General features: G+C 35.1%; 1 protein-coding gene across 2 annotated transcripts in view; it reads right to left on the bottom strand.

Moving 5' to 3' along the window:
• Positions 1 to 915: 915 nt before the first annotated feature.
• Positions 916 to 12,972, bottom strand: part of Klhl1 (kelch like family member 1) — a 299,721-nt gene continuing 287,664 nt past the window's right edge. For both annotated transcript variants that reach the window (XM_027394016.2, XM_027394015.2), the window contains 2 exons: positions 5,526 to 5,697; positions 916 to 2,047 (listed from right to left, as the gene is read on the bottom strand). In XM_027394016.2, the coding sequence (XP_027249817.1) occupies positions 1,988 to 2,047; positions 5,526 to 5,697 (232 nt within the window). In that variant the 3' untranslated portion in view covers positions 916 to 1,987. The remainder of the gene's footprint in view (positions 2,048 to 5,525; positions 5,698 to 12,972) is intronic.

The following is a 12,972-nucleotide window of genomic DNA, read 5'->3' on the forward strand; positions in this document are numbered from 1 at the left end:
AACTCATACCAGAAGGATGAATAAACTCTGTAGAAATATAGCTCCCTAAGAAGAAGCAGTCGCATTTTGGGGTGTTTTTAATCACATTCAGTTTACTTAATGTTTCTACAGACAGATAGCACTATTTTGAATGTGCCCTTTTATCTTATGAATATTAAAAAAAACTACCGATATTCCTTTTTAAAAATTTTGTTTTTATTAGTATTTTCTTGGCTAAATACCTATACAAGAGTAAGACTTACCTACTAATCTTCTTCATTTGATCATTGCATAGTAATTGCTTTGTAAAAGTCACTGTGAAACATTAGAAAAAATTATAAGGATGAAAATTTTGTATGTGTATGTATGTTTGATGTATGTGGGATCAGAGGTACAAGTGTTTCATAGAACATACATGGAGACTTGAGGGCAAATTCAGCTGTCTCCCTTTATGTTATACCTTGCTAGAGATAAGTCTCTTCCTGCTCATCACTGCACAAGGACAAACTGGATGGTCCTGGGGCTTCTGGTGATTCTTCTGGATGTAAGAGTACTGGGATTACAGATGCAAAATACAACATCTAGTTTTGAGTGGGTTCTGTGTGTCTGACCTCAGATTCCCATAGTAGCATGGTAAATACTTTACACACCAAGCCATCTTTTGAGTTTCTCCTCCTAGGAAGCAAATAATATATGGTGACCACTCAAAAGTAGTGACCTTGCATCAGAGCAAGTAACAGAAAGTATTCTCTGTCACAAAATGAGAGAAAATACAAGCAAATTTTATGCAGATACACACACACATGAACGAACACACACACACACACACACACACATACACACACACACACATACACACACATACACACCTACAACACAACATCATCTGTATTTTTTTAACCTTTTATGAAGAAGGAATGAAGGAAGACACACCGATAAAAGCAAATGCTCTCTCATTTATTAACTATCCTTATAATTTACATTGACATGTATGAATGATGTTACATAAAAGTTCCACACTCTGCTTTAAAACAATTACAAACATTTGGTTTAAAATAATGTGCATATCAGTGTAAGATGTTTGAAAATGGGTAATGAGAATCTGTAGTAAGTCATCCTTGTAGCAGTTATTGTAATCATCCCAATTGAATGATTTGGAAACTTTAGGCTCAAAATTGTAAGTTTCATTTTAAAGAACAAAATTCTAAGGGACTTCAGCATGCAGTGGGTAATTCAGAATAGCTAGCATCCATGCTTATATTGAACTCTGCATGAGGCAAATGCCCATAGCCATACTGACTCTTTGGCTCAGTGTGTTTACAATGCAAAACAATGTGGCAAGCTTAGTGAAAAATTCCTTTGTGTTTGCCAGTTTTAGACTGATGTCACAGTTGCAATAAAATCCAGTCATCATCTTGGATATAATATGCAGCGTTGATTAGCAGGATAGTTTGTTTTCTGAATGCAAGAGAAAAACAGTCATCTGTCTCTCTAATTGGTTTCATAGCTGAGGAAAATTATGAAGTACATTTGTTCCAATAAAACATTCTGCTTCCTGGTATCATCACATCTGATTAGAAAAACATCAAATCATTCAGATTTCTCAAGGTGAAGTATTGTAACTTCTACTCTTGGCAGCCTGTTGGATGTCCTCACAGATTACAAAGAAGTGAGTGATCTGTCATTAAGGAACTGTATATATCACATAAATGGGGTCTCTTCTGATAAACCAGCCTTTGGTAAATCTAGTTACTGTATGCTACAATACAAATCATTACCAGTAACCATTCCTGCACTAACTAACACTTGTCCTCATTTTGTTTCTATATTTTCTTTTTTTCCCTACAATTTTGTTTGTTCTTTTACTGCTTTTGGCACCAGCAGGTAAATCTATAAAAATCCTGTTCCTGAGAAGTTTTCATCTCAGGAAGTTCCTTCTCAGTCTTACCACATGATATAAAATAACCACAGTAGCAAAGCAAATCCCTCTAAACATTATACAATTTAGTCAAGGTTGCTTGATGACAACCACACAGGCACCTGCTCTGCCGATATTCAAGGAAGCCATCTGTGGAAAAAGATGGAACAACAGACATTGGTTACTGTCATAGGACTCTATATAAGGTATACAAAATTTTAAAACCATACACTTGAAAATCATTAATATATGTGGTTACATTATCCCACTACAGCCACAGATAGTATAAGAAAATGAAAGCACTGAAAATTCTACTTTGAAAATGCCATTACTTTTATATAAATGTGTTATAAATAGAAAAGTTTCCAACAAAGTTTTATTCTTTGACACAGTTGCGATATTTCATCACATAGTTATGAAACTATAATTGCTTTGAAGTTATTATCACAGATATTGTATGGAATTCAATGCTTTATACATTTGTCCTAGACACAGACATCTCAAAATTAGTATATTCAATAAGTTTTCATGGATAGTTCATAATTACATAATTGATACATTGCTTATTAATTTTTTCCCATGTGATGATCATTAAAACGTGTGTGTAGATTTTCTAAAATGATCCTGAATATAAAGCCTGTTAGCATTCATTAAATACAAAATTTCAAAAACTCTCTAATCAAATGTGTCCTTTGAAGGTAATACATATTTTTACAATTGAGTTATAATTTTACATTTGGCTTTTATAAAATATCAAGTATATAGAAAAGGATAGTACATTATTTCAGACTAGAAAGTAACAAAATGAAAATAATAAAATAGTTAACAATGAAATACCATCAGATGATCTACAGGAGATTATTGATTGATAAAGAGTATATTAAACTTTCTGGATATGGAAATGAAACCCTTTATCTACTCATTGTTTTAAGTTTATTTATTACTGTTCATTTCCCACCCCCAGAATTCTAGCACAAAAATCATGCAAGTTGTTTTATCCATCACTTAATAAATTATTGTAAAAGCCAATTTGATGGACTATTACTTTCCTTAGACAATTGTCTTAAATAAGAACTGAAAGCGGACATAAATTGATAATCTGTTTGTGCAGAACACTTTATAAATGTCCTTACAGACATTTTTTATATCACACTCTGCATTGTCAACTCCATATGAACTATTTGACAAACAATTGAGGTGCGTTTTTCCTTCCTAAAGATTTTATCATTCTGCATTAAATGTTTCATATATATGAGATAAAGCCTTAAAACATTTAGAAGAGATTGTGTTTTGCTGTTTGAACCACCTTAACTCATATATTTTAAAGTACTTCCCCTTGTTGTCCTCTCAAGCATTATAAATGTCATTGGGGTGACCTGGAAAGGTTGGTCAGAGAATCCATTAGTACAGCCATCTGAGGATGTGTATGTGGTACTAGGTTTCTGAGATACTTTTCAACAACTTACTCTATATGAATTAAGTATACATAAATTTAACTCCAGCAAAAGAAGATAATGATAGTACTCAATTAAAGTTTATGACCAACATCTACGTATGTTCTAGAGCATAGACATTGCACTCAGAAGACTGGCATGTGAGAGTCTGGGAGGCTTCTCTTGACAGTACCTCAAGAGCTTTAAAACTCTAAGAGATGAAAATATATAACAGGAAAACATTTAGTTTGATATTTCTATCTTTTACTTTAAAATGTGCTATTATTGTACCAGATATGAAAGGAAAATATTTAATTTAGTAATTTTAAAATTCATGTTTGTTCTACTAAGACAAAATTGTAATAAAACTAATCTTCTGTTTTTAAAATACTATGTGATTCAGAGATTTTAAAAAATAATGATGGAAAATGGTCTTTAGAAGGCTTTTACCTATTATTACCACTTTCATTATTTTCATTTCTATGTTGGTAGAATGATAACACCCCAAAAAATAGAAGTTAGAAAAAGAAAAAAATAAAAATAATACTTTATAATAAATATTTAATGAAGATACTACATTACATATTTTAAGCAACTGTAAATTCCATTTATTTAAAGTTCATTTATCTTGGTACTCTGTCTAAACCTCACACCTCTGAAGTGTTACTTTTTTCTTACAAACAGTACTGAATTCATGCTATATCTGGTATGGAAACACTAGGGACTTAGTAATGTGAAACAACAAATATATCCTGTTGCATTTGAGTTAAATAATATATAAAAAATCATTCCTGTTTTCTTTTAGAACCAATGCCATTTGGATAAAGAATTCTCTTTCAATAGAAGTAAAAATGTGGAAAGTCAGAGAACTTAGTTCTAACATTGCTCTTTTTGTCCAATATCTTTCCCTTTTTCCCTAAGTTAGGCAAATATCTGTAGTTTTCTTGACTTCCAGAGTCTTGTTTTTGGGGAAGGAATTATTCAAAATAAAGGGATCTTACCATGACAATTGTATTTAGATGTTAATCTATCTGAATGAGACTCCTGAGACAAAAAATCTTACTAAAGATGGATCATTGATGATAGTATATGTGTATACATATGTAAAAGACATTAATGTGTACTTATCAATATTATTCTAGTAATAACAATTTCTCCATTTTATGACCCAAACCATAACCTTCAGCTTAATAAAGCATAGAAATTGTGTGTACTATTTGTCTCAACAAAATAAAGGTTTTGAATTTCAATGGAAATGGACATTTTATTACTAAAATGATAACTTCCTGTTAGATTTCTTAATAAGGAGAGAGATAGAGAAATGAAAATATAGAATTTAAAGGAACACATTTAGGGATGTTTCTCCTCCCTCTGTTGTAAGAAAGACCACCACAGCCATGTTCTTCAAGGAGTTTTCTACATTAAACAGATTTCTCTGTAATTCTCTTGCTTCCCACCATACCCTGCAATCTGGACCTTGTCAAACATCATAGAATCTGCTTCATTCTATTCTGGCCCTGGGACTGTAAAGACAGTTCATATTGAAAATATCATCTTTCACTCAACATGAGACCATATCTTCTCTTCAACTAGTAGGGCTATGGAGATTTCTATCTGATGAATGACATGAAATCTGGATCCCTTTTCTGTTTATTTTTTTAAATGGATTGAGAACATGCATTTATTCTGTTTTCTGGTTGTGGCTGTGAGATTGTTACTTGTTGCTTCTTACAGCTTTACCAAGTTCACAATCTCAATATAGGGCCATAATGCACATAAGCAAAGGTGACTGGTAGGAAGGACACATTCTCCAATCTCCATGTTCTTGTTACAGGCACTTTTAAAACCAAATATCCTATTATAACTTTGTTTACAAATACATTATACTTTCATATTTTTGTTTAGGTCACTCAAATCCCTTGGCATGCTTTGTTCTGATTCATTAAGAAATCTCCTTGAGAGATGGCTATCTTTTAGGAGCATCAGTTTATTACAGTATTATATGTATGAGAAAATTATACACAAAACTCACTCATCTATTTTTTTTTAACCTCTCACAATATATGACTAAATCACTTTGATGTACTGTGGTTCTACAAGATAGATTTTAATTAGTATAAGCATCCTCCACAAGATGCAACTTAAATAAATTCTGTTTCATATTCAATAACATATTATACTCATAATATTCTTACCTGTGTCCACTCATTAGTCTGTGGATCATAGGATTCCATGGTGTTGAGGTATGTTTGCCCATCATAGCCACCAACAGCGTATAGTCTGTCACCAAGGAGACAAACACCGACAGCATCTCTAGGCATACTCAAGGGGGCCACCATGGTCCATGTGTCTGTTTTTGGATCATACCTATAATTCAAGGACAGTAAAACATAAATACTAATTATACTCAAACTCTATTCCATGAATGATAATTTTTAAAAGCATGGCCTAGAAAAGAAAATTAAGAAGTTTTGAATTGGGCTGGGTGGTGGTGGCAAATGCCTTTAATCCTAGCACTGGGGAGGTAGAGGTAGACAAATCTCTGTGAATTCAAGACCAGCCTGGTACACAAGAGTTAGTTCCAGGAAAGCCTCCAAAATTCAGAGAAACCCTGTCTCGAAAACAAACAAACAAAAAGTCATACCCGGACCATTAAATTGACAAAGATTCATTTATTAAAAGTAAATGTGATGACTTACATTCAAGATTATTATTTAGACATTTAAGTCACCCTTTTCCACAGTAAATGAAGGTTTTGGACTTGATCAAAATGGCAAGATATTGTACTGAAGCTAGAGGAGTGGCTTGAGACTGGGAGTATCTCACATTGAACACCCAGTAGATAGAAACATTTTTAAAATGGTAATGCAAGTCTACTCTAAATTTTCTAGAAAATAGTTTCTTCCAAATGTCTGTAGAAAAGCTGTAATGGTGGCAATACATGTTATTTCATTATTTGGAAAGAGGAGCCAAGTGGATCAGTTATGAAATGGACAACTTCATTTGTGTACCTAGTTCAAGACCAGCATACATGAATATTGTTTCAAAAAGAGAAACAGTATCCAGAGAAGGAGGAGAGATGAACAAAGGGGTCTAGACCAGCCTGGTGAAACCCACAGAAACAACTGACTAGAACAAGGGGGAGCTTTTGGTCCCCAGACTGATAGCTGGGAAACCAGAATGGGACTGTTCCAGTTCCCATGAACATGGGTGTCAATGAGGTGGCCTTGGAAATCTACGGGGCTTCTTGTAGTAGGTCAGTACTTATCACTAGCATAGGAATGGACTTAGTGAGCCCATCCCACATATAGGGATACTCCATGCACCTAGACACACGGGGGAGGACTAGCCTCTATCCCAAAGGATATGACAGAATCTGAAGGTCCCCTATGAAAGGCCTCACCCTCCCTGGAGAGCAGAAAGGGTATGGGATAGGTAGGGTGTTTGTTGGGGGGCAGCAGAGGAGGGTAGTTAGAGGGAACTGGGATTGACATGTAAAACAATCTTGTTTCTAATTTAAATTAAAAAATGGAGAAAAGAAGAATTTTGATAACAAAAAAGAAATATCAACATGTACAATGAGAAAATGCTGCAAATTATGTTTTTTATTTGACAAACAGTTCAGCAACACATCATTCATTCACCTTTCTTTCCCAGTAACCTTTCATTGAATGAATAAAAATGTCTGATATATCAAAAAAAAGAAAATCAAAATCATACTTTAAAAAATCTTGTTTAGAAGAAAATGTAGCTGGCTTTATGAAAATGAGTAACAAGTATAACATAGCTAAATTGTGTGAGAGAGACCCAGGCCACAGTGGATGATATATATACAAACATGTATAAATATCACTAACAACAACTTATTAAGAACCTAGCTCAATAAACAGACAAACACAAACTAAAATACCTGACCAAAAAATTTGGGAGAGCCATTGGCAATAACTCTTATATCTGTTTAGCCTCCAAAACTTAGAGAGATATTTCCAGGTGAATAGATTGTTACTATCATGATATTGCTAAAATTTAGCCATGATGGTTAAAATGGCAGATTGTTTGGAGCCAGGTAAACGAAGTTACATGCTTTTGATTGTCAATGATGGATACATGTGTGTGATCAACTATTAACTCAATGGCTGCCAAAATTTAATCATTGGCATAGTCTGTTAGCACATAGAAATTTCATTGACAGGCTAATGTTAGTTAATGCAAAGCATCACAAGCAATAACAAGCATAAAGTCCTACAGCATAATTGCAATTTACTACACATTCAGTCACAATCTTAAAAAAATAAAAACATTTTCACAAATATTCTGAAACACACAATAATGGAAAAATGAGATGTATAAAGAAAGGACAAAAAACCCACAGAAACAGCTGACCTGAGCAATTGGGAGCTCACAGACTCCAGACTGACAGATTGGGAATCTGCTTAAGACCAAACCAGGACTCCTAAATGTGGGTGTTATTTTTAGGGGTTGTTGAGCAGACTATAGGGAAGCTGGCAGTGGAACGATTATTTATCCCTAATGCATGGGATGGCATTTGGAGCCCACTCCCTATGGAGGGATATGGTCTCAGCCTAGATACAGGAGGGGAAAGCCTTTGTCCTTCCCCAAATGATGTGATAGATTTTGATAATTCCTTATGGGAGACTTCACCCTCTCTGAGAAGTGGATATGGTTGTGGGATGGGGTGATGGTGGTGGCAATGGAAGGATGGGAGGGAGAAGGAACTGGGATTGGTATGTAAAATAAGATGTTTACAATTTAAATTAAAAAATTAATAAGGAAAGGAAAAACAAAGAATACCACTGTATGTTCCATACAGTGGAATACTTTTTAAGGTAACCATACAGAGTTTTCAAATAAATGACATAAAAAACATAAAGAAAGGTAAAGTATGTTTCTAAATTAAATGTGTCTCAGTCTTTTTGACTGTGGCTTCAGAATCTTATCCAGAAAATCCTTGCCTATACTGCATCTTCAAATATATTTCCTGTGCATTCCTGCAACAAGTTCAGCTCCTTGAGTAATTAGTTAAGTATGTTAGACCCATTTTGAGTTATTTATTTACGATGTGATAAATTGGATATAAGTTTTGCCAATACCATTTATGGAAAAGCTCTGCTTTTTTCAGAATATAATCTTGGTCAAAACTTACTTGCCTATAGCTGTAAGGGTTTATTTCTAGACTCTGTATTATATACCATTAGACAACAGGTCTACTTTTATGCAAATTTCAGACTGTTTTTATGACTGCCATTCAGTAGTATAATTTTAGTTTGGGACAGGTATTGTTACCCCTATATATGGATATATATATATATATAATATATATATATATATATATATATATATATATCCTACAAGAAAGATGTTGAGAAAGGACAAAGGAAAACGATCAGACATGATATGAAATGAGGAAAAAGGCTCCTTGAGGGTGAGGACACCTTAAAGTACTCAATAAAGCCAAACACAGTGAGCGAAACAATAAAACAATTTCATTTTTTAAACAGGTTAAGAAGTCTTATTATTTTTAAGGTAACAACACACAATTTAAAAATTGTTACAGACTTAATGATGGGGGTTGAGGTGCTCCTCACTTGGATATCAATTTATAAAGGCCAAATATTAGGAGAGATTTGAAGCCTTTGAAACATTTCTTTTAATTTAAGCATTAGATTTTAACCAGGGAATGGATGTGCTCTTTCTACTGGGTTATTAGCATTGTGGCAATGATTGTTCTTGGTTATTTCTGAAATTAACTAAAAATTAACTTAACTAAAGTCTTTTAGGATAAAAAACATCTTTGTAATTTTCATCAAAATTCTTATGGGGTCGGGGGAAACACGTGGAAATGGAATTGCTACAGCAAGAATTCTCAGTTGTTGATGGAGGGTGGAGTTTGATGATGGGTGGAGGATGCTCCCTTGCTTGTTATTCGCTTATACGTGTCTTTTCCTAAGAAACATCCCATTAAAGCAAACAAGATACATTTACATTTTATGAAAAAGCCAAATTTTCTTTAAACACAATATTTTATTTAATAATACCCAGTTTGTCTTCAGTTACAAGTGTTTTATATAAGAAGTTCCTTCTGAACTCATATTTCAGACTTTGCCTGATAATCACTTATCTTTGAAGAGTAACTTTTTGCAAGTACTATTTGCAGCAGAGACATGATTCATCACTCACAAAACAGGAAAAAAATAAGGAAATAACAATTAGAAGTAATGTATGAATTTCTAAGTTTTTTGTAGAATTCATAATGTTGACACAATTCTGAAATCAATATTTTGAGATGAATTGTATAAACACTGTTATCTATTACATCCAGATACAAACTTGAAAACTGTAGCTACATATACAAGTAAATATTTTCTAACTTTTACAAATTTCTTGAAAGTAACATTAAGATTTTGTCTTCTAGAAAACTACTCATTGTAATCCATGGGAGCTATTTTGGGTAGAAAGTAACAGTAACATTTAAAAATTATATTAATGTTCTATTTCTCAGTGTCTGAAATATTCATATATAACTGAATGCATTACAAATAAAATCAAATTAAGGCATGTTAATCCATATTCCTTTGAATGTGGCATACAGACTCCATCATCAATGTGTAGGAAGAGAACATATACTCAGAATTACCCAGACCTGTAGTGCTGCCTCTCACATTCATGCATTTTTAATGATTTTTCAGTATTCAGAACTGTTCAATGTTTCCTATTTGCCTATAGGCATAAGAAGTTATCCTCAAAGTGAAGTATCCTTTTGGTTTGATATATAGATGGTTTAAGATATATAAGAAATACTATAAACTTAACTATGAATTGTAAAACAATATTGTTATTCTTTAACAAAAGGTAACTTTAAGTATTATTTAAATTGTGCTGGTCATTTTTCTGAGACAATAAAGAAGAAAAAAGGAACAGACAAGGGGTGAGTTTTGCATTTGGACTGTCTGCCTCTCTTGAATATTACCTTGATCTTCCTAGTCAGAGTGTGAGCTCTGCAACAGAGTCTGTATTAAACTTTATAGCCTCAGGCAATGGAAGTGCCAGTACATAGTGGATTAAAATGTCTATAGAATGAAAACTTGCTAAAGGCATGGAGCAGTACCAGAATATGAGTCCATTTCCCTTGGATAATTCACATTAAACTTTTGAGGCAGCATTAAATTGTCAAGCTCCATTCTCATAACCATGCATAAAGGATACAGGTTGAATTAACAATGTTAATGGAAAATTAGTTTTAAATATCAAACAACTATCAAATATAAATGAGATGATCCATTGACTCAAATTTCAAAAAAAAAAGTGAGAAAGAAAACAAAGAGCAGGAAAAAGAAACAAACATCAAATTCTCTCCCTAGATCCCACTAGCCACAATAAACAGGGAATCAAGAAAAGATATTTGCTCTTCTTCCCATATTTCAATTTCACTTTATCAGTTTCATCTGAGCCCTTTAGCAGATGACATGCCCATCTTTGCTCCCTTGCTCTATTCCATAGGCATTGCAGACCAAGGTTAATTCCACTTGTGAAGCAGCTCAGCCCACTACACTGTTGCCCATCCCCACTCAAAAATGTCAGCTCTCAATATCTAGAAACAGATTCTAACTGGGAGTCACAGTGGCCAACCTGAAAGAACACAAAAGCATCCCATATATGATACTTTAAAGCTCCCAAGCATTTATAAGAGTCTGAAATTTCAGCCCAAACCTCAAGATGGAAAACAAATCCAACAAAAAATAGACCAGATGTCAACACCCAAAATAACAAGCATCCCAGACCCAGATGCATAGATGCCAGGGAAAAAACAAAATCAATAACAGCAAACAAAATATGTCTCCACTAAATCCTAGTGTCAATATTACTTTAGGTTCTGGGAAATGCAACAGACCTGAAGCACAAGGCAAACTCTTCAAAATAGTGACTTCAAAGATGTTCAAAGACTTTCAGCAGGAAATGAATACATCCATAAATGAAATCAATGAAACCTCAAACAGTGAAGTGGAATGAAAATAAAAGAGTTTGATATATTAAAGTGGGGATGAAATCATGAATGCCCAGTCTGAAGCATAACTTAAAGATGGAACAGGAACCTCAGAGGCAAACCCTGACCAACAGCATACAAGCAATGGGAGAAAAATCTTCATGCATTAAACATAAGATAATCTTTGGATAACTCAGCCTAAGAAAATTTTAAATTTTAAGAAATCCAGGCAAAGTCTCCACCCATCATCCACTCCTGGCTTCTTCCTTGGCCTGCTCCTCCCATAGAGTAGACCTCCCAGGCAAGGAGGACCAACCTGAGTCCTGAAACACCTCATTTTTGGTTTTCCCTCCACCCTCTTCCCTCTGCTTGAGGTGAGTCTGGGCTTTCCTCTGGCCCCAGCATGCCCCCATCACCCCCTCATTAAATCTTCCTTGGCCTGCTCCTCCCATTGAGTGGACCGACCCAGACAAGAAGGCCCACCCTGAGTTTATCCATAACTCAACCTTGGTCCACCCCTGCCCTCTGTCTGCTGCTTGAGTTGAGTCTGAGCACCGCTGCTACCACCCTACCCCATAATCCACTCTTCAGATATTCCTGGGCCTGCCCCTAGAGTAAAGTGGACCCGCCCAGGCATGGAAGACCACTCTGAGTCCCAACACAGCTCATTCTTGGTTCCGCCTCTGCCTGCCACTTCACTTGGGGTGGGTCTGGGCACTGCTCTGGCCCCAACTCCCCCATTACCCCCTCCTTTAAACTTCCTGGGCCTGCCCCTCTTGTAGAGTGGACCTGCCCAGACAGGGAGACCCACCCTAAGTCCAGACAAACCTCACTCTTGCTTCCCACTCTGTCCACTGACCTTCCATTGAGGAGACTAGAGGAGAGAGATAGACCCCACCTGCACCCAATGGAAGAAGAGATGGGAAGATGACAGTACAAGAACACACCCAACTTTCTCTTCTGATAAGTACAGTGTGGCTGGATTTATGTTGGTCTTTGATCCATTTGGACTTAAGTTTTGTGCATGGTGATAGACATGGATCTATGGGCAGTCTTCTACATGCCAGCATCCAGTTATGCCAGCACCATTTGTTGAAGATGTTTTTTTTTAAATTCCATTTTATAACTTTAGCTTCTTTGTCAAAAAATCATTTGTTCCTAGGTGTATGGGTTAACATCAGCGTTTTCAACTCAATTCCATTGGTCTACCTGTCTATTTTTGTGCCAGTGCTAAGATGTTCTCAGACCTAAATCCAGCCACACTGAACCTATTAGAAGAGAAAGTAGGAAATACCCTGGAATCAATTGGTACAGGAGACCACTTCCTGAACATTACATCAGTAGCACAGACAGTGAAATAGACAATTAATAAATGGGACATCCTGAAACTGAGAATCTTCAGTAAGACAAAGCAGCAGCCCACAGAATGGGAAACCATCTTCACCAATGCCACATCTGACAGAGTGGTGATATCCAAAATATACAATGAGCCCATAAAGCTAGCCACCAAAACAGTAAACAATGCAATTAAAAAGTGGAGTAAAGAACTAAATAGAGAATCCTCAACATAGGAATCTAAAGTGGCTGAAAGACATTTAAGAAAATGCTCAACATCCTTAGCCATCAGGGAAATGCAACCC

This window comes from Cricetulus griseus (genome assembly GCF_003668045.3).
Source record: "Cricetulus griseus strain 17A/GY chromosome 1 unlocalized genomic scaffold, alternate assembly CriGri-PICRH-1.0 chr1_1, whole genome shotgun sequence".
NCBI classification, from domain to species: domain Eukaryota; kingdom Metazoa; phylum Chordata; class Mammalia; order Rodentia; family Cricetidae; genus Cricetulus; species Cricetulus griseus.